This window comes from Suricata suricatta, chromosome 7, assembly GCF_006229205.1.
Source record: "Suricata suricatta isolate VVHF042 chromosome 7, meerkat_22Aug2017_6uvM2_HiC, whole genome shotgun sequence".
Taxonomy (NCBI): Eukaryota; Metazoa; Chordata; class Mammalia; order Carnivora; family Herpestidae; genus Suricata; species Suricata suricatta.
Genome location: NC_043706.1, coordinates 120,315,615 through 120,341,518, shown reverse-complemented (window position 1 = coordinate 120,341,518; position 25,904 = coordinate 120,315,615). Strand labels below are relative to the sequence as shown.

Below are 25,904 nucleotides of genomic sequence, written 5' to 3'. Positions count from 1 at the left end.
ACATGCAAATGAAGGCACCAAAATGGCCAATCAGAATAAGCTGGTGTCCAGATTCCTGCCTATCTGTTCATAACTTGTCCTCTCTCTCCTCTCCATGATCCTATTAAAGTAAGGATAAAATGTGAACTGATCACATGTACCATCTGGACCTCTCAATACTGAAAATGTCTTACCGATCTGATATTATTTACAATAAAAGGAAATTAGGAAAATAAAGTCAACACCAAAGTTCTTGTCCCATCGGAGGTTGGCCTTGTCCGTGATAAATGACTAGGGCTGATGGACAACTAGGGAGCAATTTTGATTTGGCTTTGTGATGTCATGTGTGTGTGTTGATAAGACCACAAGAATTCACATGTCAGACTCAGAAATAAGAGGCCTCATGCAACAGATGACTCTATCCATCTTTCCCTTGCCCTTGGGGCTCTGCCCCTTCTGGCAAATGTTCCCTGTCAGCTTCTACTTTAGGCATCCTTGGGCTGAGCCAGAGAGAGCCGCTAGCTCCCCTGCTGGGAGAAATGTTCTAGTGCTAAAAAGACTGTAAAGTCACACAGAGCAAATTTACAGAAGGTGAGGAAATCAGAAGCCTTCCAAGCCAGGCAGCTGCTAATTTCAGATTTGGAGAATTCACTTGCAAATGTTTATGTGCTGACTGCTATGCACTTGTTCACTGTAAAAACAAAGACAAAAACAAAAACAAAAAATGTGTTCATTATATGAATGAACAAGTTCAATAAACCCTTGCTCATATGAATACTTGTTCATTTTTTTACAAAGCATAGGAGAAAAATAAGAACTCACAAATAAATCTATTTGTGTGTAATAAAATCACAAACTACACCACTGCAGACAGAAATGCAGATCACATTTTCATAGCTCACCTTCCTGTAGCATATGTTTCCAATGTGTGTCCCAACTGCAATGATAAATTGTTTTCCCTCAATAACATATCAAAATTGTTTTTAAATACTTGTTATATAGAAATTTGAACCATAATGTTTTTTACTGTTAATAAAATCACAGGATCCAGGGTTAAAAGACTAAACTCTAAAGTTACCAACTCAAGGTCATCCCATAGGGAGTCCCAGAACCATCGCATCATGGCTGTGGGGTAGGTGGTAGGCAGTGGCCGCTATCTAATCAGAGGCAGGCAGAGGGGAAAGAAGGAGTGATCTCAGTCTCAGAGAGAATCCAGAGAATCAAGGTAGGGCTCCTAGCCCTATCTCTGTACTATTCTCAGCACAGAGCCTTAAGGGGTACAACAGACAATATTTGAAGATATTCATTGTTCACATCATCTGTGACAAGCAATCTCTACTCCTCTCACTAAATGGTGATAATGAACTTGAGAAGAGTAGATTAATACCATTAGACACAGAGCTAGAGAGTCCTTTATAGAGCTGGCATCAGAATCTAGGCCTTTAATGACCTGGGAAATGAAATATAAGGGTGTGATCCAATGCCATACCTCAAATTTGAAAAAGCTTCTACCAGGAGTTTTAGACTTGCCAATGTTACTCATTTGTTCCTTGATACCAACAGAGTCCAGGGACCAGGGTCAGAGTTCCGGTTCTTCTGCTCAGAATTTGTCTGACCCTGTGCAATTCATCTAAACTCCCTAAGCCTAAATTTCTTTGCCTGTAAAATAAGAATATTGTAATGTATCCGTGATCCCAAGCTGGAGTTCTCCAACCTCTGAGAGGCTCATTACTTTTCAGTGTTTCCATAACATAACAGCATAACATCAGCTACTATCTAAAATATAGTTGTTTTGGGGGCACCAGGGTGGCTCAGTTGATTGAGCACCCAACTTTTGATTTTAGCTCAGGTCACGATTGCAGAGTTGTGGGACAGTCCCACATCAGGCTCCACACTGCACATGGAGCCTGCTTGGGATTCCATCTCTCCCTCTGTACCTCTCCCCTACTCACACACTCTCTCTCTAAAAATTAAAAAAAAATGATAAAATAAAATAAGATATAGTTGTTTTTTCATATCAGCTCTCACTCAGCAGCTATATGGCCATTATTCACATATTTGGTTAAGTTTATAAAAGGAAAATGAGTTAATGAATATGCAATATATGCAGTTTGCCTTCAAGTTATGCATGCAAAGCACTTAGCTGCATGCCTGGCCCATAATAAGCATAACTAACTCAACCAATATTTATTGAGCACCTACTCAGTGCTAGATAAGGGTCTAGGTGCTGGAGATACAGTAATCAATAAGAGAATCAAATATCCCTGCCTAATTAAACTCACAACCTAGTGATAACAATAATATTACTAAGAATGCTAGCAATTAGTGGATGCACTAACATGACTATTACTTCATAGGTGAGGATCTATAGAGGGATATGGGAGACAAAAGGAGTCATTGGTTACAAAAAGTTTATGAACCACAAGAAAACATTATCTCAAGACCTTGTTCAGCTCTTGTTCTTGAATGTAGAGAACTTCCAGAGCTGAAGCAGGGTGGCCTAAGCTGGCTCACCCCACCTTTTCCTCCATTGCCTTGTTTTCTGTGGTTTGTGGCTCTCTCTCCAAGGACACTCCTTTGTCTCCTGTCTTCAAGGCACTTTTCAAAACTCCAATAATAACTTAGTCTTCAAGAAAAATATAGTGGTCCCCAAACTCTATGTATAATAATGTTTAAAAATCCCTCTTGAAAACTACCAACATTATATTTTTAAAACCTTTAAATCTTGAAAAACAAAATCTACCACTGATTAGTTTGCAGAGCACTTGAACACTTTCATTGGTTTTACAACTGCTTTAAAGGAGTGGGGTGGGAGGAGGGAGGGGGCTTACGTCCCCATTTCTACATTCTGAGCTAAGGAAATACCAAGGACAGATTATGTTTTATTAGATGAAGTCACTTTCGGCCATAAGACAACAGCTCACCAATCTGGGGCATGATTCTCACTTAGCAAAGAGATGCCTGGCTTTCAATTATACAAACCATGGCAACAGAGCAAATGTCAGAGATGATCAATGGAATACAATTGCCACTACGAATAGAGTGTTCATTGGATCAATAAGGATGAAGATGGTAGATGTGGAAAGTCAGCAATACAAACACAGCCATGCAGCCACAAAAATATTGCCCAAGGGGAATGATCACTGAGTAAATTTGGTTTGGCTTTGTTGAGTTCTTTTCTTTTTTCTTTCTTCTTTCTTTTTTTTATTGTTGTTCTTTTTTTGCTTGTTTGTTTGTTTTTGTCATTGTTTTGGTAAATTGCTAAGGACAGGAATCACAGCCTGTAAGCTGGAGTCCTAATCCTTTTGCACATAGGATAAGAGGACATTATTCTGCAACTGTTATAACTGAGTGGTTCCCAAATTAAATGTCACAAGTTTGCTAAGACAATTCCTGGACATGCTTCTGTTTCCTATATGCTATGAATGTTTGTAATTAAAATTTAATGCTCCATTAAAAGAATGTATGTGTCGCTCACCCACATAACAGTGAAAATGTTGCTGCCACCATAGTTGTGACTCACCCTAGAACAGTTTGTTTCTATTTCTGCCTCTGGCAGGAGTACTGCGGATGACCTCTGGACGTCCCTTCCATGCTTCTCTGAAATACCAACATAACAGCAGGAATATGACACATGAAACCAAACACACATCATGTCGGAGTGATCAGGAGACGGGACATATACCAAACAAATATCCATAACGTAAACAAGAAGTGTACATTTTTAGTTACTATAAGTAAAGAGTTTTAGAGTTGTTTACCTAAGAAATGTATAATCCACACAGGTTTTGCCACCTGCAACAAACAGGTCAGATAGGAAGAAAAGCAGAGTATGAAAAACGGTACCTAGAAGGGGAAATGTGGAGTTACTGCTTCGTGGGTATAGACTTTCAGTTTTGCAGGATGAAAGGGTTCTGGAGATTGGTCACACAACAGTGTGCACATAGTTAACAACATTGAACTGTACATTTAAAATAGTTGAGATGGTAAATCTTATATTATATGTATTTACCTCAATTAGAAAGAAGGAACAAAAGTTGAGGGAAGAAAAAAAAAAAAAAGGCCACTAGAAAAAGGCCAGAAGTGGTAATGAAATGAGACGCCTCTTCCTGGCACACTGGGTGTGCCGGCCTTCCCCGTGCCACAAGAAAACATGAGACAAGGAAACAACAAAACCTGCCCAATGTATACGCCCAAAAGACCATTTTGCCCAAAGTAAGGGGAGAAGCTGGCCGAGGTGGGCCGACATGTTCTTGCTGATACTGTCAAGGTTGGGCCTGTAAGATGGAGTGCGCATGCGCCCACTCCTGCTTCACCTGTCCACCCGGCAGCGCGAGCGGCTTTGGGAGAACCTGCTCGGGAGGCCGTAGTGTCTGCCCCGCTGCTCTAACTCTGCAGGAATTCCGGAGAAGTGGGGAAAAGAAAAACGAGAAAGTAAGAAAAAAAGCTTAACAGAATATGTAGCCAAGGATGCAAATGAACATAATTCATGATAGAAAGTGGAGTTGTTCCCATCCCAGACCACTAGGTTATGTGCAGTGGTACAGGTAGCCAGTCCGATAGAAGTTTGTCCTCAGATTAAGGGTTTGACCTACTCAAGGGTCCGAAATCAATTCAGCCACTACTTAAAAAAAAAAAAAAAGAACAGAATGAAATAGAATATGTCAAGAGTGCATTGCACATACTGAGGAAGGACTGTCTTATGCAGTGTGTGTGCATGTGTGTGTGTGTGTGTGTGTGTGTGTGTGTGTGTAAAAGCCTACTGCACCTTCCTGGCCATGAACCCCCAGATGCCCCTTTACTTAGTCTTCTTTCGTCTGTGTGCCAAGGAATCACAAGAAAATATTTTAGGCCACTAGAGTTGTCCCCAGCTCTGTCACATATGCATGGAACTACCATGTGACTTCAAAATGATGCTCAGAGGAAAATCTATCCTACAGAAAAGTTTTGTTATCACCCCATTGTGCTTGTGTACTGCAGCCACTTGAGATCAGAAGATTTTTCTGGGTTCTAGGGGTAGTTTGACTCCCATACTCTCTCTCTCTCATCCCCAAGACTGGGAACCCTCCAATCTACTGGTTTCCAGTTAGTAGGTTTTCTTTTTTAAAAGGACAGTGTCACAGGGATCACCAGCTAGTCATTTGGTGACCACTTGAGGAGTTGGGGTTGCTCCAGGCATTCAACGTAGCAAATACTCATTTGAAAATGGAGGCTTTCCTAACACGTATTGTGCATAGTAAATTTCCACTCGTAGCATGCTATTCTAAGATCATTTTTGAAAGCAAGATTTTATTATCGTATTGCTGTCTCTAGCAATCAAGTATTTACACACTCTCCTTCCCGGTCCTGCTTTATTCCTACTTCAAATTACCTTATTCCTTGGTATAAGGATGTAGAGGTAGAAAGTTCTCCTGTAGTGAACCACACACTTGCCAATGCTAACTCATATGATGTTTTATATTGTGTGCATATTAGAAAAGGCATTCCTTACTCAAGACTCATTATTCCCATATGTAGAAAATTCGTATAACAAACTGATTTTGGTGAACAGGGACATTTAACTGCTATTGGCTATAACACTGTATTTATAACCGTACAAAATCAAAATGACTAAAATGTACATGGCGGTTGCTTAGCATGGCACAAAGGGTATGACTGTAGCCACCCATGTCAGGTCCACCTTTTCTGCCACTTCTTTTCTCGTTTCTACATTCTGTCTTCCTTCAAGATCAAGTCCAAGGCCCACCTGCTCCACAAAAACATGGCTCACATGATCACTTGCCTTGCTCCCCTCCTGCTCTGACTGGCACCATCCTTAACGGACTCGGCACTTTGTCTTATTCACTGTCTCACAATCAAGTTGTCTTTGAGATTATCTTTTCCCCAGGCATACAAGTCTCTCAAACACCGTAGCCATAAGTTAAATGCTTTGCACATAGAGTCAATGTGTATGTTCAGTGCTCAATAAAAGTTTGTCGGGAAAAGTTATGATATAATGCAATGTTGATGACACATTTTATTGTTTCATTTTTCTTTACAGATGTATTTCAGTCATACTCACTGATTTAGGTTGACGTCATAGTAAATAAAAGAATGGAACATATTACTGACATTGTATTGAGAATTCCCTTAAATCAACTTTCTTCTCAAATAATAAACAATGGCATGTTGTTTTGTCCCGGAAGCGTGTGAAAGCAGCTCTAAAATAGATCTACGTTTCCCCTTATTTACAGCTTACTCTCTATTCCGGAAGATTTGAAGAGTTCCAGAGCACACTGACAAAAAGCAATGAGGTGTTTGCTACTTTCAAACAGGAAATGGATAAAGTGAGTAGTACTTATCCCCCACAAAATACTGACATTCTCTACTTTGATAGGCAATTCTCCTTTGAGTTCATTTTTCTCACATTAAGATACTTTGGTGCATTTCATGAAGTATGGAAACATTTATACATGCAAATAAGATTTGGGCTGTATTTTTTATTGGTAATTATCTGGTGAATTAATCTCAGGAAGAGTCCAAATAAACACTAGGATATATTTTCACTCTGAGAAAAAATAGTTTCCTTTTCTAGTCCATGGAGAGCTAAAGGGGAAAAAAAGACAAAAGCTAGCAATTTAACATTATGCTGTTTATGCTGAAATTTTTAAAAATCTAATTTCTAAAGGTTAAAAAACAACTTTCATACGAATATGCAAGATAAGAATTTTAGAGTAGGAAATACCATTTCACACAATCCTTGAAAGACAATATATGTTGTATGATGTAATTGACTGAGCCTTGAATGAGAAGAAGGAAGCCGAAATTCAAATTCTGAGTGTGTTTTTACTTCTCAAGGAAAACTAGACAATCCACTTAACTTCCCTCAAGTTTTATTTTTCTTATCTAAAAATTAAGATATTATTTCTCTTGCCTAATTCCCAAGATTGCAAAGTTCAAATAAATTAATGTATTAAAATTTTTTTTAATGTTTATTCATTTTTGAGAGAAGGAGACACAGAACGTTGAGTGGGGGAGAGGCAGAGAGAGGTGGATACGGAATCTGAAGCAGGATCCAGGCTCTGAGCTTTCAGCACAGAGCCTGACACGGGGCTCAAACTCACTACCTGGGAGATCATGACCTGAGCCTGAAGTCAGACGCTTAACCAACTGAACCACTCAGGCACCCCATATAAGTGTATTTTTAAAGGGTTTTAACCTTTCTTCCACTCTTTTACAAATATAAGGTATTTCATATTATTATTGGAAATATGTTCAAAATTTATTTAGTCCAGTGTTTTCCCAAAACAAAATCAGCATCAGAATTGTGTTTCTTAACAGGCATAGGCATTAACCTTTTATAAGTGCACAAAACATCCTTTTAAAACCATTTTATTAAAACTATATGATAAATTTCACAATTCAGTGAACAAACATAAGTAGGTCAACTCTTGTTAGAAGTTACTTTCTCACCCTGGAATGGATCTATCCATTTTTAAAAACCTTCTTCATTATAGAGTGTTAAGATTGGAATAAATATTAGAGCAAGAAAGTGTTTTTGTTTATTTCAAAATTACATAGTTTTAAGATTGGCTTAAATATTAGAATAGGAGTTTTAAATCTGGGGTTTATTTATAGACTTTTAAAGTTGACTCACAATTAGCAAAAACAAACAAACAAAACAAAACAAAATGAAAAAACAGCAAAAAAAAAAAAAACCCAATGTGTATATTGTACTTCTTTGAGTATGGTCCCATCCAATCCTTAAAGGGGTTGATGACTTTTAAACTAAAGCTATTAAACTTGGTTAACAAATGATCAAAGTTAAAGACCACTCAAGGCTCACCTACTTTCTCTATAAAGCCCCTGGGCCTCCAAGTGTACCCATCCTCAAGCACCATTGCACAAAGCAGCAAGTGCCCATATGTGGTTAGGGAAACTGAACCTGATTACATTGCTGTTGTTCATATCATACAAGCAGAGCAGAGATCCAACAGTTTCAGTTTCAAAAATGATGAGCTGCATTTTATCCACTTCTGTTTCGTCTACAACCAACTCCCTACTGATGACCAGCAGACACCCTGCACATGTTGCATTAAATACAAGGAAATAACTCCAGTCATGCTTTTCTGCTAACTCACCTGAATATTCTTCCATCTTTCTGAGTGTCAGTTTTCTCCGTGATAGAGCGGAGGTGAAAACAGAACCTTTGTTATGGGACTGTTTCAAAGATGAAATGAGTAATGTGTGTAATCACATTCTATGCCTCCCACCACACTCTACAAAGGTGAAGACTGAGAGGGAGCAGGAAGATGGCAGTGGAGTAGGACCCTAGGCTCATCTTGTCCCACAAACACAACTAGATAACTATCAAATGATCCTAAATATCCCAGAAATTGACCTGAAGACTGGTAGAATGAATGCCACAACTAAAAAAAGAGAAGAGGCCAAATCAAAGATGGTAATAAGTGCAAAGGTATGGTTTAGGGGAGAAACAGATCACAGCTGCTACAGTGGGGAACAAGCTGTGGTCTTGAACAAGAGTGAGAGAGAGAGGGAGGAGCACACAGGGGAATGCACAAGGAGAACATTTCCCAAAGCTATTGTCTTGAAGAATGAGAGGGGCTGAATTTTGGGAGTTCTTGCAACCAGCAGGTCTTAAAGCCTGGAGTTTTAAAGGTCAGCAGGCTTGGATAGGATACAGCCTGGAGGGTACTGTACTGCTCTTGTAGAGAAGGCAGATAAAAAACCTGTGGCAGACAATGTGGAAACAACTCTCTGAAGAGTGCCTGGGGAACACAGTAGGGACATTATTCCCTCTTCTCAGAGGGTGTCTCTGAGAGGCAACATTCATGGAGACACCTCTCTGGGAACAAAGGAGCCGGCCAACACCATTTCCCTTCCCTGCCTCTCAGCACATACACAGAGCCATCTGCAGGAAGCAGTGCAGCATGGACACTGGCTGCCTAACTTGCTTACACCAAGCCCCGTGCTGCCTCTCCCTGACCCCAGCGCCCCAGTGCAACTGTTTTTCTTAGTCACACTAGCCTCAGTCTCAGCATGGCAGGTCCCTCCCCCAGAAGACCAGCACAAATCCCTGCCCACACTACATCTTGGAGGTGATATCAGGTCTTGTTTCACAAGCAGATCAGTACACACCTAGTTTAAATTTACCACATTCATGCCAGGGACCAAACACTGCCTACAACAGGTAAGGAGAGCCTCTGCAGATGACTGGCCTGAAGGATAGAGCAGTCAAAACACAACAGCAGAGCTCACACAACACAACTGGAGACACTTCCTGAAGCGCCAGAGTCTCAGCACTACATGACCTCTTCTTCATAAAGTCATTACTTTCAGGAGCAAGAGACCTAACTAGGTTTTCTAACACAGGGAACAAAATAGAGACTTAGACAAAATGTAAAAACAGAGGAATTTATCCAAAATGAAAGAATAAGATAAGGCCACAGACAGAGATCTAAGTGAAACAAACACAAGTTTCATGTCTGATGGAGAATTTAAAACAACAATCAGAAGAAGACTAACTGGGCTTGAAAAAAGAATAGAAGATATTAGTGAGACCCTACCACAGAGATAAAAGAGTTTAAAAAGAATCAATCAGTGATAAAGAATACAATAAACAAGATCAGAAACAGGCTAAATGCAGTAACGGGCAGGTTGGAAAGAAGAGGAAGAAATTAGTGACCTAGAAGACAAAGTAATGGGTAATTATAAGGCTGAACAAAAGACAATAAGAAGAATTATGCAACACGAGAATAGATGTAGGGAAGCCAGTGACTTCATCAAATGTAATAACACTCATATTATAGAAGTCCTGGAAGAAGAGAGAAAAAATGGGGGAGATAGGAAATTTATTTGAAGAAATAATAGTTGAAAATCTCCTTAATCTGGGGAAGTAAACAGACATTCAGATCCAAGAGACACAGAGAATTCCCATCAGTATCAACAAAAGCAGGCCAAAACCAAAACATATGATCGTTAAAGTTGTGAAATGTAGTGATAAAGAAAAAATCTTAAAAGCAGCAAGACAAATGAAGTCTGTAACTTCCAACAGGAACCTAGCAAGGCAGAAGGGAGTGGAATGATATATTCAAAGTACTGAATAAGAAAAGTCTGCACCTAAGAATATTCTATCCAGCAAGGCTATCATTCAGAATAGAAGGAGAGATAAAGAATTTCCCAGAAAAATAAAAACTAAAGGAGTTAATGATCACTAAACCAGCCCTGCAAGAAATATTAAACAGGACACTTCGAGTGGAAAAGAGAGACCAAAAGTGGCAATTTAAAGGCAGGAAACACAAAAGCAATAAAAATAAATATTTATGTAAAAATCAGTCAAGGAACTCACATAATAAATGGTATAAAATATAACATATGCCTAAAATGTGGAAAGGAGAGGAAAAAAGAATGAGTTCAACCTTGAATGAACATCATCTTAATATAGACTGCTATTTGCAGAAGAGGTTATTGTAACCATATATCAAAAATCACTAATAAATATGGAAATAACAAAGAAAAATTCAAATATACCACTAAAGAAAATAAGCAAAACATGAAAAAGAGAAAGACAAGAAATGATCAGAGAAAATCTCCAGAAACAGCAACAAATTAAGTAATAAAATGGCAATAAATACATATCTATCAATAATTACTTTGAGTGTAAATGTACTAAATGGTTCAATCAAAAGACATAGGGAATCATAATGGATAAAAAACAAAAACAAAAAACAAACAAAAATAATACCCATGTATATGCTGTCTATAAGAGACTCATTTTAGACCTAAAAACACCTGCAGGTTGAAAGTGAGGGAATGAAGAAATATTTCTCATGCAAATGGATGTCAAGAGAAAGCCAGAGTAGCAATACTTATATCAGACAAATTAGACTTTAAAACAAAGACTGTAACAAGAGACAAAAAAGGACACTATATAATAATAAAGGGGGACAATCCAAACAGAAGATATAACAACTATAAATATTTATGCACCCAACATAGAAACACCCAGATATATAAAACAATTAATAATAAACATAAGGGAACTAATTGATAATAATACATCAACAGTAGGGACTTCAACACACCATTTACATCAACAGATAGATCATGTAAACAAAAATCAAACAAGGAAACAGTGGCTTTGAATGACACACTGGACCATATGGACTTAACAGATACATTCAGAACATTCCATCCTAAAACAGCAGGATACATCTTCTTTTATAGTACACCTGGAACATTCTGAAGAGATATCACATATTAGGTCATAAAACGGGCCTCAACAAATACAAAAAGACTGAAGTCATACCATGCACCTTTTCTGACCACAATGCTATGAAACTAGAAGTCAATCACAAGAAAAAATCTCAAAAGACCACAAATACATGAAGGTTAAACAACCTGATACCAAAACAATAATGACTCAACCAGGAAATCAAAGAATAAATTTTAAAAATACATGGAAACAAATTAAAATGAAAATATAACAGCCCAAAACCTTTGGCATGCAGCAAAAGTGGTCCTAAGAGGGAAGTATATTGCAATACAGGTCTACATCAAGAAGCAAGAAAAATCTCCACAAAATATCTCAAAAAAACTAGAAGAACAACAAACAAAGCCTAACACCAGCAGAAGGAAGAAAATTATAAATATTAGACTAGAAACGTAAGGGTGATCTGGCTGAGACATCTGTCACTCCACTGATCACTAGGGTTGATTCAACTGATCTGGCGAGGTGGGTGTCCAGATAGAGAAAGACCATTCTTTTCAGTCAAGGGTGTCTGAATAGCTGCATTCCCCTGCTAGAACCTGTAAACAAGCTCTCAAGGTCCATTTGTAGGAAATACAATAAATGATGGAAACTAAAAAAAACCAATAGAACAGATCAATGATACCAGGAACCGGCTGTTCCTTGAAAAATTAATAAAATTTGGAAACCTCAAATCAGACTTATAAAAAGAAAAGAGAAAGAAAAAAAAAAAGAAAAGAGAAAGGATCCAAATAAATAAAATCACAGATGAGAGAGGGGAAATAGCAACCAACACCACAGAAATTATAAGAGAATATTATGAAAAACCATGTGCTAACAAATTGGACAACCTAGAAGAAATGGATAAGTTCCTAGAAATATATAAGTTACCAAAACTGAAACAGGAAGAAATAGAAAACTTGAACAGACTGATAACCAGCAAATAAATTGAATCCATAATCAACAAATTCCCAACAAATAAAAATCCAGAACCAAATGGCTTCACAGGCAAATTCTACCAAACACTCAAGGAAGAGTTAATAGTGGGGTGCCTGCGTGGCTCAGTCGATTAAGCGTACAACTTTGGCTCAGGTCACGATATCGCAGCTTGTGAGTTGAAGCCCCACATCGGGCTCTGTGCTGACAGCTCAGAGCCTGGTGCCTGCTTTGGATTCTGTCTCCCTCTCTGCCCCTCCCCTACTCATGCTGTGTTTCTCTCTGTCTCAAAAATAAATAAACATAAAATTTTTTTAATAAATAAATAAATAAATAAAATAAATTCAAAATGGGTTAAAGACCTAAATGTGAGACCTGAAGCCATAAAAATCCTAGAAGAGAGCACAGGCAGTAACTTTTTGACATGGCTGTAGCAACTTCTTAAGTATGTCTCCCGAGGCAAGGGAAACAAAAGCAAAAATAAACTATTGGAACTACACCAAAATAAAAAGCTTCTGCAAAGGAAACAATCAACAAAACTAAAAGGCAACCTATGGAACAGGAGACAATATTTGCAAGTGACATATCTGATAAAGGGTTAGTATTCAAAATATATAAAGAACTTACAAAAAAATGAATAATCCAATTAAAAATGAGCAGAAGACATGAACAAACATTTTTCCAAAGAAGACGTACAGATGGACAACAGACACATGAGGACATGCTCAATATCATTCATTATCTGGGAAATCCAAATCAAAACTACAATGAGATACCACCTCACACCCAAATGGCTAAGATCAACAACGTAAGAAACATGTGTTAACGAGGATGTGGAGAAAAGGGAACTCTTTTGCACTGTTGGTGGGAATGCAAACTGGTGTAGCCACTGTAGAAAACAGTATGAAGTTTCCTCAAAAAGTTAAAAGTAGAAGTACCCTATAATCCAGCAACTTCACTACAAGGTATTCATCCAAATAATACAAAAGTAAAAAGTACTAATTCAAGGGGATACATGCATCCCAATGTTTATAACAGCATTATGTACAACAGCCAAATTATGGAAACATCCCAACTTTCCATTGACTGATGAATGAAGAAAGAAGATGTGGTGTGTGTGTGTGTGTGTGTGTGTGTGTGTGTGTGTGAATGAATACCATATTACTCAGCCATAAAAAGAATGAAATCTTGCCATTTGTGATGACATGGATGGATTGTATGCTAAGTGAAATAAGTCAGTCAAAGACAAATACCATATGATTTCACTCATATGTCAAATCTAAGAAAGAAAACAAATGAGCAAAGGGAAAAAGAGAGAAAGACGCAAACCAAGAACGGACTCAACTATAGAGAACAAAATGATGGTTACCAGAGGGGAGGTGAATGGGGAGATGGGTTAAATATGGGTTAAACAGACCATGGGGACTAAGGAGCACACTTGTAATGAGCCCTGGGTGATGTATGGAAGTGGTGAATCACTACAGTGTACACCTGAAACTAATATTACATTGTATGATAACTAGTATTTAAATTAAAACGTTTTTAAAAATGCAAAGGCTGAGCAAATAGAAAGCTGCAGTGCTATGTGGCTACTTCTCAGATGTGCCCAGATAGTACCAACATTTTAATGGCTAAAAGGCCAGACCAGCTTTCTCACTTGTAGTTTCTATTCAGTAAAGAATCTAAATTGCAAGCTTATTCTTGGGACTAAATAAAGCTATTTTTACTTTAAAGGACAAGCAATGACAAAACAGGGTGACTCTAAGTAGTCTCCTTTCTCCTAAATTGGTGCAAATAAGTTTGCTCACCACGAACCTAGATGATTCAGAAATAAATATGGACTCTTCCCCCTCAGTCTTCATTCCTTCTGTTTGCTTGAGCAGCTAGTGATAAAGGGACTTTTCTTGGCATCACATATGGAACTAATAGATTTTTTGATATATTAAGTTTTCAGGATTAACATTAAAATACTCTAATATCTGTAGACAACCAAGAAAATGAAGAAGTTAGAGAAGGACACAGCCACGTGGAAAGCCCGGTTTGAGAACTGTAACAAAGCTCTGTTGGACATGATCGAAGAGGTAAGGAAGGCTACCTCCTAGCTTATTTTCCCATCTAGTCCAAATATTCATATTCTGAAAATAATTATGACCTAGTAGTGCAAATTATTTTCTTGGAAAAAGAGTGGTGTTTTTCTGAGATGTAATCTATGAAATTGTAATAAAAATCTTTAAAGCAAAACAGAATTGGGTCCAGACTCACAAAGAGCTTTAGAACCTTAAGTCACATGCCTACATGCATTCCTTAAAGGAAAGACAGGTGTCTTACTTGTCCTTGAACTTCCCCAATGCCTGGCACATAGCAGGTGCAGAATAAATTAATGAGTTAATCTGCACATACTGAGCAAAGCCACCAACCCCAGCACCCAGGGTATACACTACTGTATAGACAGATATGGAGATGTATTGTTTAATTCCTCCAACAGGCATTTAACTACTGATGTTATGTCAGGCTCTGTAAGTGTTGCGACTTGTCAACAAGCAAAAGGAAAAGCCTTAAAGGGTACAGAGTAGCACAAAAATGGGGGCAAGGAATAAGATGATTAGGAACGATTTCATGCACAAACACACCAACATTCCTACAGGAATGTTGGAGAACTGAACAGTTTGAGCAGGCAGCATCATGAATTAGTGTGAGGGGAGTTTCTGTCATTATAATTACTATTCTAACAATTCATCCCAAATAGCCACCAATTCCAATGAGATGGGCTTATTATTCACTGACATAAGTCAAACAGTCGCTGATTAGCATATAGCAGTTTATCCATAGACTGGATAAAACATGCTGACAGCCAGGTCCTGGTCCATCTCATTTATTTTGCCACTGGAAGACATGTAAGTCTTGGAAGCAGAAAATGCATCTACTCTGATTCTGGAGGCCTTGGACTGAAGCTGAGAGACGATTTGCTTTCTTTCCCAAAGAAAAGGATACAGGGATTAGAATCCTACCAGTCTCACACACAATGCAAAAAACAGAAGTGATCCCATGACCAGGGGTCTATTCAGCCACAGTCTGCGGTCAGGCCCCAGAGTCTGGCAGATAAATCCCTGGGCAAATGGTTTTGCTTCTCTCTGGAGAGTATCCAGCAATTTTACTTTGTTGTTTTACGTGTGTGTGTTTTCAAATCACAGAAAGCATTGAGAGCTAAAGAATATGAGTGCTTCGTGATGAAAATTGGGAGGCTGGAGAACCTCTGTCGAGCTTTACAAGAAGAGAGGAACGAACTCTACAAAAAAATTAGAGAAGCAAAAATGCCTGTGAAGGATGACCAAAGTCAGCACACCTCCGACGAAGAGCTGGAGTCAGCCGCTTCTGTGGGTGGGGAGGTTGAAGCAGAGGAAGCCAACGCTATTCACAATGCTGTGAAAAATCTGGCCACGGCATTCATGGTCATCCATCATCCAGAGTCGACTCTCGACCAGTCCAAAGAAATCCAACCAGAAATCGGCAGTCCTCAAGCGGGTGGTGACTCGACCCTCAAGGAGCCCAAACAATCCCCTCTGGGCCCTTTATGCCTCTCAGAAATTTCCCAGTCTCCCCAGACCCCTCAGGCTGAGGCCGAAGGAGGTAATAAAGCAGAGCCAGCCCCTAAGCCCAGTAATCCCCCTGCGGGGTGGGCAGCAGAGGCCCAAGACCAGGGTCTCCTTACAGCAGCTCAGGCTGATGATCAACAGCCCCCAAAGCCAGAGGCAGAAGCTTCCAGTCAGGCCCCCCAACCCCCAGCAGAGACTTCCCTACCAGTGAGGGAGGCAAATGGTCCTGCTCCACCACCCACAGCAGGTGAGCTAATTCCAGTTAGGGAGCTTGGCTGTGGGCCCAGTAGGCAGCCACCCCCACCAGAAGCAGCAGCAGAGAGGCCACCAGCAGGGGCCTCGGTGGAGCCCCAGCTGCCCCAGGTGGCTGACACCAACCTGGAAGGAGTAGACTAAGCCTCGTGGTGCCTTCTCAGGCTGCTCTTCCCAACTTCGCATCTTCATCACGACAGATTGCCTTTGGAAAGAGGCATGGAGGGCTAGGGATGTCTAAGGGAAGAGACTTCATTAGAATCAAGACATTTTTAAATGCTACACAGAGCACATTCAGCCTGTGCTATTTGTTCTCAATTCATAACTGATTTGGAGCTTTTCTATTTAACATTGGTTGACAGTATAATTTTCCCAAATGGCAACAAAACACACAAATAGCAAATTCATATGAATTTTCCACTGAGATGGTATTTATTTCAATTTCTTAATCAACAGTAGGATTTGGTGTTTAAAGATTTCTCCTACAATATATAAATACATAAAATGTGATGTGTTATTTATTTCCCTATATATTTTAATATGTTCTATAGTAAGTAAGAGATGTCCAGGTTCCATTTAAACATCATACATAATATATGTGGATGTATGTGTGTATATATGTATTCATGTGTGAAAATATACATGTGTATGAATATATACATATATGAGTTTATGCACTTATGTGTGCATGTGTATATTATATATACACAAATATAATACATACAAATACATATATATTACACATACATTTCATCCCTTTTTGGAATTCTCTCATGCAAAGTATTTAGAGAGTAATCAAAAAAATTAACTCTTACTTGCTTGGGACAAGAGTAGATTAATGCTCTACGAATCAGAAGTAGGTTCAGAACAAGAGTATTTAGGCCAGTAATGTTGGGCAAAAACAAATAATGAAATGGTAAGACAATAAAATCAATCAGTTGATCCAAAGATAGTACAGCAGTTGGGATAGACTGTAAGTCTGCAGAATAGACACAAAGGTGCCACAAGAGGCAATAGATTCAGAAGGGGAACAATCACAGCCCTAGACGGCTCATCTCTTCCAGTGGCTTCTCCAACGCACCTCAGCCCATTGCCTTGCAACCCCATGTGGTGGGGCAGACCACTCGTGGCTACCTGCAAGGAAAGGGTAGGAAGCGGGAGAGTGAGCAAGGGTGTGGAGGGATTGAGCACCCTGGGACAGATATGAGGCTACGCTCTTGGCTCTTGTTCTACAGAAGGCTTGAAAAGAAATGTTCACCGAGCCCTTCCAAGTCTTCAGTTCCCTCGCTGTCATCTTCTGCTCTCTCCAGAGGGTTTCCCAGCATTTCTTGCTGTCACTGCCTCAATATATTCTCAAAGCATCTTCACCTTGTTCCAACCTCCCCACCCTTTACAGGAAATTATACCAAGCCCTCATCTCAATAACTGCTAAGTAAAAGCTATTATTTTTCCAAAACAGAAGTCCACGTAGGGTCTCAATATGAGTGATCAGGTGTACAAAACAGCATATTTCTGCTTTGAGGACTTCTTTGTAACCAGAAATACAAATGTCTTGAAAAATTGGTGAGGATTCAGATGGCAAAAGTTGGCAACACCTGGGGTTGTCTACGTGAGTATCACATTATCATAACTGTACAAGAACCTCTCGTACTACTGATAGCATGAATTTCTCAACTGGATTTACCAAAACCCGGTAAATCCCGTAAATGTGGGAAAGGGAGACTGGGACAAAGAAATAGGAAGGAAAGGAGAGAAGGAAGGGGAAAGGAGAGAAGAAGGGGGAGAAGAAGGAGAAAAGAAAAGAAAAAAAAAGATCTAGCCCAGCCCTACCTTAAAAGTTGAATTCAAGTAGAAAAATGGATAAAAGCAATATTCCCTACTATTCATCCAGAAAATCATTCTTCAGTGTCGAATGTGGCTGTCTGCCAAGGAACACAAAATGCTTGTAGGCAGCAACCATATGCTACAAGAATTGTAAACTGTATAAAATGTGTTTGAAGTAGACAGTGAGGGTAATAACGAAATGCTAATCAGAAAAAAAAAGCATATCACTATTAGAGAACCAGTGTACTTTTATTTATTTTTTCCAAGTATTTTTGAAGGTTTGAAATATTATAACCACAGACTATCCAGCCAAACTCAACATTACTGGAAATCTTAGAGATTCATTTACTTCAGAGCCAAATACTCACCATAACAATCCAGGAAGGTCTCACTATTTACAGAAGGTAAACTTCCAAGAAAGGAGTAAGATTAGATAATCATAGTAAAGTCTCAGTCTGAATGTTTAGCAAGAGAAACGGGCAGAAGAGAAACCAAAACCGGCAAATCAAATATTCTAATACTCCAAAGGTCATTTTTTTCATCCAAAAAGCTTTCATAGCAACCTATTACTCACTACTGTGTATATCTTGGGCAGAGTTTCAATACAACACCTTGCCTAAAATTTGCAACGCTTAATATAGGCTTTAGAAGGATTATTTTAATATTCAAAGAATGTTTTATTATAGTCCTTTGCGTTAGGATTCGGCCTTACTAATTATAACGATAACTCATAAGACCTGAAAGAATAAGGAATTTCTGTTCTTTATCAAGTTCATGTAACTATTTCTAGAGATGCCAAGTCTACTTTCCAGAAACACCAGCATTGTTTGTGCTTTCTAAATTAAATAACTATAATTTGTGTATCTATTAAAGTTCTTTTCTTCCCAAATGCTTACTTTTGTTACTTCTATGCTTCAATAATACCTAACAAAGACTACGGTTTTATTCTGTTGTTAGTTAAATTTCTGGTTTCTAAATAGAATGTACATATAGCAAACACTTTGAATATCTTGTGTGTGTGTGTGTGTGTGTGTGTGTGTGTGTGTGTGTGGTGAGAGAGGAGGGAAAGAAGGGACAGAGATAGAACATGACTTCCAGGAACTAATGAGGGAGCAAAACCCGGGCTCCTTTGCCCAGCCCTCGGCTGCCGGCAGACAGTTATCACATGGCCAATGTCTCTCCTCAGTGCCAGTCTCCAATGAGACCCTTTCCACAGGTTCCTCTGCCATGTGAGTTCTCAGAAATACTCTGAGGTAAGTGGGGTGATGTAGAAGGTATCAGCCTATTTTACCTCTACCCAGTCCTCCTAACTGCTCCAAGAAATCTCCCTAGTAAGACCCAATGAGACACAAGTGTCCTGCCTTTTACTTGTTCTCTTCCAGTCTATTCTGAACCAGGAGAGGCCTCTTGAACAAAGTATTTCCTAGTATGCTTGGAGAAGAGAATTATTTAGCTAAAAATGGAAAAAAGATTAAACCCTGCCCTTAAGGCTGTTTTTGCTCCTTTTTTCCTGGTATAGATACATTTTTTTATATTTAAAATTTTTTAAATTTTTATTAAAAATTGCCAGTTTATGATGAGATAGATAAAGCATGAGTGAGGGAGGGGCAGAAAGAGAGAGGGAGACACAGAAACCGAAGCAGGCTTCAGGCTCTGAGCTGTCAGCACAGGGCCTGACACAGGGCTCGAATTCATGAACCAGGAGATTGTGACCTGAGCTAAAGTCAGACACTTAACCAAATGAGCCATGCAGGCGCCCCGAAACACATTTTTTTAAATAACTCTTTTTTTTTAAGATAATAAAGTATTATGTGTTTGTTGCAAAACTGAAGCTGCTTTCCAATAAGACTAAGCTATCACTAGGGGAGAAATCATTTCAGGAAAATATCCTCAGCTCCTTCTCCTCTAACCAGTACTTAAATCCAGTATTCAGGAAAAATAAAAATAGTTTAAAATGTAAAGAACTAGGGCACCTGGCTGGCTCAATCGACAGAGCATGCAACTCTTGATCTCAGAGTCATGAATTCAAGCACCATGTTGGGGATAGAGCTTAGATAAAATGTAAAGAGTTTCCTAAAAGAAGATGTGAAATAAAAATAACGACTCTGGTCTCTAAAATTTGTTGCCATCATAAACTGGCAAGTAAGATTTAAAATGCAAGTAAAGTACATGCGGAAATCCTCACAAGGTTTAAACCACTTATATTTCTGTACTTTATAACCTAAAGTTTAAAGTTATCATTAGATCAGCCATAGGACATTCCATTTGAATAGAAGCATTCATAAATGATAATAATAAGGTTTTTTTCAATCCTGTTAAGTCATACCTTCCATACTTGAAGCAAAGTCTCCTTGGTGTGTTATCCTGAGAGAAGTTGTACAAACCCCAACTGCTGATGTACATGTGTGTGAATATTCCCACATACACACGCACACACGCACATAAACACACATGTATAAAATTTGTCCTAGACTTAATGCTGTTCCTGTCAGTGGGCCTTTACACCTATATTTTCAAAGAATATTCCTATTATCTTTCCTAACAAGGACAAACTATAAAAAGAAATCATTTCCTGTATAAATAAGGATATTTGATAGAAACACTTAACTAGCAAAATAAGCTTCTAGGTTCATTGATCCATGACACAAGGATTATTCACTGAAGTTGTTTCACTCTTTCAGGAGATCAGAGGTAAGATAAATTGCTGACAACACAATCAAGTTGGCTCTATCCAAGTGCAAGTCCTTCCTCCTGCTGGATTTTAGAGCCTCCATGATCAGAAACGTCTATTCCCATTTTAAAATGAATTTTTTACAAAGCAATATATCATGACATTCAATTATTTCATCATAATTAAAACATACCTGGGTATAAAACTCATTATTTCAGTGCTGACAGTCAATGTGGCATTTTATGTCAAAGAACATGAAACCACAATAGAAGCCAAGAAAGAAGACGTTATGTTAAGAGAGGGAAAGAAGGGAGAAAAAGAGACTTTTGATCTGATAGCTACTACAAAAATAAAAAACAAAGAGATAAAACCTTAAGAGCAATAAAAGGAAGAGGCACACAACTGGGTGGACCCTTTTGTGAAAGGAGGAGCCCACAGACGGTGAAAACCACAACATTAATACACTCTCGCTCTACAATCTCCGCCTGGGGGGTTCTTACAAACATGTTTCTCAGTGCGGTTGTTTTATTGTCTTTCTTCTTGTTTGCCTTTCTTTTAAAATAACAAATGCGTTCTTCTCAATTTAAAAAAAAAAAGAAAATTACATCGTGGAACATGCAGAAAACAGAGAAAAGAGAAATTCCACCACCCTAACTTAACCACTATCCCATTCACCGTATCTATTTCTTATATTATCTATCGTTTTCACTTAACGTGTTAGTTTGTCTCTGGGGAAAGGAACAGTAGTTCAACTGAGAGTAATAGCTATTAATAACTGCCAGATTTGAGCGTTTACACCATGTATTCAAATTTTATACACTTTTTGTAGAATAAACACGACTAGGCAAATACAAATACACAGCATTCTTACATGTTGTTTGGAAAGGTTATGTCATGCATTGCACTTAAATGTTCCACCACATACATACCAAGTTTCCAAGGAAACCTGGACCTAGGGTGAACTTAAGGCAGCTCGATAAATAAATAAATAAATAAATAAATAAATAACCAGCTCAATGGGGATAACAAATGCTATAACTAAGAAAACAACAGAAAGGGTCAAACTCTGGTTTATGAAGTGACAGGAAACATACGATAATTCCATAAATCAGAGCATTGGCCAAATAAAGGTCAATGTTCTGAAATAAATCTAAACTCTTCAAAACGAATGACAGCGCTTGTGTTGCTCTAATGAAATGATGGTCACCAACATCAGCTACATCGTGCCTGTTAAGTAGGACAAGGTTGAAAACCAGTGCAAAGCCGAGACTGTGCTACCGCCTGCCAGGCAGATGCAACCAGCCGAGATCCCATATACTAAAAAATATTTGAGAGTCAGTACTCACATTTATAGGAACAGCATAATAAGGATGTGTTTCGTTGTGCCCAAAGTCATGAGGTTAAAAATATGTCTGATGGGAGCATAAACCCATGTGACCGCATAGGCTAGACTTCTCAGAATACTGCAAAGCTCTGGCCAAACCAGTATAATCCCTACTGTAATGCTCTGGGTAAAGAAATTCATGTGCAATGCTCTTGTTTTCTTAACATTCTTATCAAGGAGTTATTCCCTGGAATAAAATCACTCAAGTCTCATCAAGGTGAAAAGTGGGGGACCATTGAGTCCCTAGTCTCTGTTCTGCTGCCAACTAACTGAGTGACTAAGTAAATAAGAAATTACTTGACATCTCTAGGCCTCAGTTAGTTCACCTAAAAAATGGGAGGCTTACACTAAATGATGTCTGAGGCTTTGGGCATCCCTGATTAAATCCTTCAGAGACTTAAGAAGTTATGTAGGTCTTTTCCCCTCCCCAGGGAGAGTTTTATTCCAAGAGATCTACACATCACCTTGCACGCTTCTATTAAAAGCCAGGCAAGAGGAAAGAGGCAAGATATTACCCAAATTAAAAAATTGTTTTTAATTTTAAAAATTAGAAGTATTAAGAAGGAAGTCACTAGTTCTTGGATTTCTTCAAATACTGAAGACCTTCTGTGTGTGAGGTTCTGTGCCAGCACCTGAGACGGTGCTGCTCACGAGACTGAACGAAGGATCTTAGAACCACCCCGACCTTGACTCTCTGCTCAGGACCAGAGTGCAGGCTGGGCCTCCTGGGAACTCAGTACCAAGGGAAGGGGCCGCAGAAGGTGCTGCGAGGCTCCCCCTGCCCCCAAGAGTTCCGCAACCAGAAAGCAGGATGGTGAACTCCGGCAGAATTTTCATTACAAATGGTACCCAGAGCTCCAAATGGAAATGTTGTGTTCCTGGGAGAGAAGGAGGTTGTTGGTTTTTTTAAGTTTATTTATTTATTTTGAGAGAGAAAGCTCGAGAGCAGGGGAGGGACAGAGAGAAAGGGAGAGAGACAAAAGAATCCCCAGGGCAGAACCCAATGTGGGGCTCAGACTCACAAACCACAAGATCACGATCTGAGCCGAAGAGTCAGACTCTCAACCGACTGAACCACCCAGGTGCCCCATTAAGGAGGGTTTTGAGAAATACATGTGTAATTATTTATGTGAATATATATAAGTGCACACTTGTGAGGGTATGTGTGAGCATACGTGTGTACTACGTGCTGGTAAATACTTTCATGTGAGTGTGTCATATGCATACAGTTCTATGTGAGTGTTTATAATTATATGTGACAGTATTCATGCATAATAAATTGACACAAGCCTATGTAAGTGTGTGTAGTGGTGTGTGAGTTTATGACACGTGTGTGAAAAGACTGGGCACTCAACACCCGAACACCACAGATGTGATTTGAGTCACGTGGCTGGTTGTTTTTCAGAGAATCATGTCTTGACGTAGACTGTCTGCACAACTAATCCTCTTTGCCTACAGTGCACAGGGCTCGTTCTTTTCTGGATGACGATCTGTCCTCTAAGCAAACAGGCAGGCGGGTGAGGCTACAGGTACAGCGGCAGCTACTCGTGAAATAACTGTACACACTACAAGCCCAAGGTGACAGCCCCTGCTGACACACGACTGTCATCCTCGGGCAAGGCTATGGCTATGTCTTGAGAAATTCTCAGGGCTCTTCTTCACATAGACCAGTCACAGCTTGAGCAGAGAACACAAGAAGTGGTAGCAAACAGGCTAGCTTGATTCTTGTCTTTCTAAGCAAGAGAGGACCTCCTCACATGAGTACTATTTCTAACAAACGTGGTATCCTTGGAAACACAGTTATAGTCAATATATATATATATAGTATAGTAATATATACTATACTATATATAGTAACATAGTATAGCGTATGTATATATATATATATATGTATATATATACTATACTATCATCAAGCTGAAACCAAACCCCTGAATATTAAGAATGTTTCTCTGAATTAAAAACCAAAGAGAAAGTGTCCGATCCATTTATGCTTAAAGCGGTGAGTCAGACGGTAGCAAACCAGAGTAGACTGCAGATTCTACCAGACAATCAGTCGTGACCATGACTCATCCTTTGTGCAGGGAGAGTTTTTGCGGTGATACAATTCATCTCCCAAAAATATCTAGTATTGAGTAGCTATGCTGTCATAGCTGGACCATCTGGCTTCTCCCTTGCCCATTATTAGAAAACGGATCCAGAAGTCTTCCAAATCAGTCTGGGAGTAATTTAAAGCAATACCCAAAGGAAGGAGAGTGAAAGCTTTTTATAACAAATTAATTGCCTGCCATACAAGTTAACTAATGATCTTCAGCAGTTAAAGGAAACAAAACAACTAAACATACACAAAGTTTGAGACCAGAACAGAATGGGAGAAAACAGTCCCAACAAATACAACAAAGCATTAATATCCAGGATACAAACAGAAATCACAGAAAGCAATAAGAAAAGACAACCCAGAAGAAAGTGAGAGAGGCAGGGGGAGTAGCCTACCTGGAGCAGGTGACGAGGCGCAGGGGTATTGTCAATACAGAATTTAGAAACAGTAATAAAATCAACTACAAGACAGTCTGCTTTTTACGACCACCGTGCGCAGCAATCGTGAATAAAACCAGTGGTGAAGCTGTCCGCCCCACCGGAGATGATTACTCCCACTGTATGTCTCCCATTTGCGTACCACTGGCCTGAGAAATGATAGGCAGCTCACAGAAGAAGAAATGCAAAAAACTTAAATGTTCATAACATCCGATATTAGCAAGGATGAGAACAAAGAGATACACTCAGAAACTGTTGGTATAATATTAAGTCACCTGTCTTCTTTTTGTCCACTTGTAGTTCTTTTGAAGGGCAACTCGGCAGTATGTACTAAATTTTTCTAAGGTGCAAAAATAAACATTATATGGCAAAGAACAGACAGAGGGCTCTTGTCCCCCCACCTCGTTTCCTCAGAGGAGGAGGGCTGTGCCCTAGATACCTGCGGTCTGGAAGGGCTCATCAGTGAGAGTCTGAATGCCCTCAGCCAGTCAGGCCTCAGGGCTGGGCCTAAAGCAACAGAACACTTGATAAGTGTATTTAGTTCAGATGGCCGCAGCTCCAGGATTTCCACTGAGAAGCTTCTGGACTATATAATCTGCTTGAAAGAGGGGCAGGAGGCTATTTGACTTGTCTGGAAGTTGCATTTGTAAAGGCAACCCATCTGTTTTTACTTATATGTTACCTTTGGGTCTGTGGGCACTGAAGCCCCTCCAATCCAGCCTGCCTAAATTTACCACCAAGAGTTCTAGAATCTAATCTATCGGTTCCTTCTGCTGGAATTCTGCTGAACACGCGGAGATAGCCTGTCTGCAGGATAAAGTCGAGAGGAAATGAACAGAGTCATGAGATGAGGAGAAATATAATCAAGGTAACCCTGTTTGGGCCCTGAATCCGGTTGGTCTATTCAGATCAACTAGTTTCCCTTTTTTTTGTTCAAGAGGATGTGAGGCAGGTTGTTGTATCCAAAGGACTCCAAGCAACAAAGATGAGAAGTACAAATAGCTGAAGTATGGCACACCAAAAAGAAGAGATTAAAATTATAATAACTGAATATATATTAAGGTGTTTTAAAAATCTCATTTCTTGGGGCACCTGGCTGGCTGAGTGGGTTAAACGTTCGACTTTCGATTCAGGTCATGATTTCATGGTTCAAGGGTTTGAGCCCTGCATGGGGCTCTGGTGCTGACAGCTCAGAGCCTGGAGCCTGCTTGGGATTCTGGATCTCCCTCTCTCTCTGCTCCTCCCCGGCTCGAGCTCTGTCTTTCTCTCTCTTTCAAAAATAAATAAACATTAAAAGCATTTTTTAAAATCTCATTTCTCACTTTAATTTTTCAACTTCCCTTTAGAAGTTTTTTATTATAAAAATGATGAATTAATACAATGTAAATTCTTTCCTGTAACCCACCCCCGAGGTCAGGAAATAGAACACAGCCAAGCATGTCAGAAAATCCCCCCTTCCTGTGTCCATCACTCTCCCCTCCC

At 39.3% G+C, this 25,904-nt stretch overlaps 1 protein-coding gene across 3 annotated transcripts in view; it reads left to right on the top strand.

The window, feature by feature from the left end:
- Positions 1-16,665, top strand: part of TXLNB (taxilin beta) — a 49,126-nt gene extending 32,461 nt beyond the window's left edge. For all 3 annotated transcript variants that reach the window (XM_029945512.1, XM_029945510.1, XM_029945511.1), the window contains 3 exons: positions 6,213-6,305; positions 14,149-14,244; positions 15,355-16,665. In XM_029945512.1, coding sequence (XP_029801372.1) covers positions 6,213-6,305; positions 14,149-14,244; positions 15,355-16,152 — 987 coding nt within the window. In that variant the 3' untranslated portion in view covers positions 16,153-16,665. The remainder of the gene's footprint in view (positions 1-6,212; positions 6,306-14,148; positions 14,245-15,354) is intronic.
- The last annotated feature ends 9,239 nt before the right edge of the window (positions 16,666-25,904 follow it).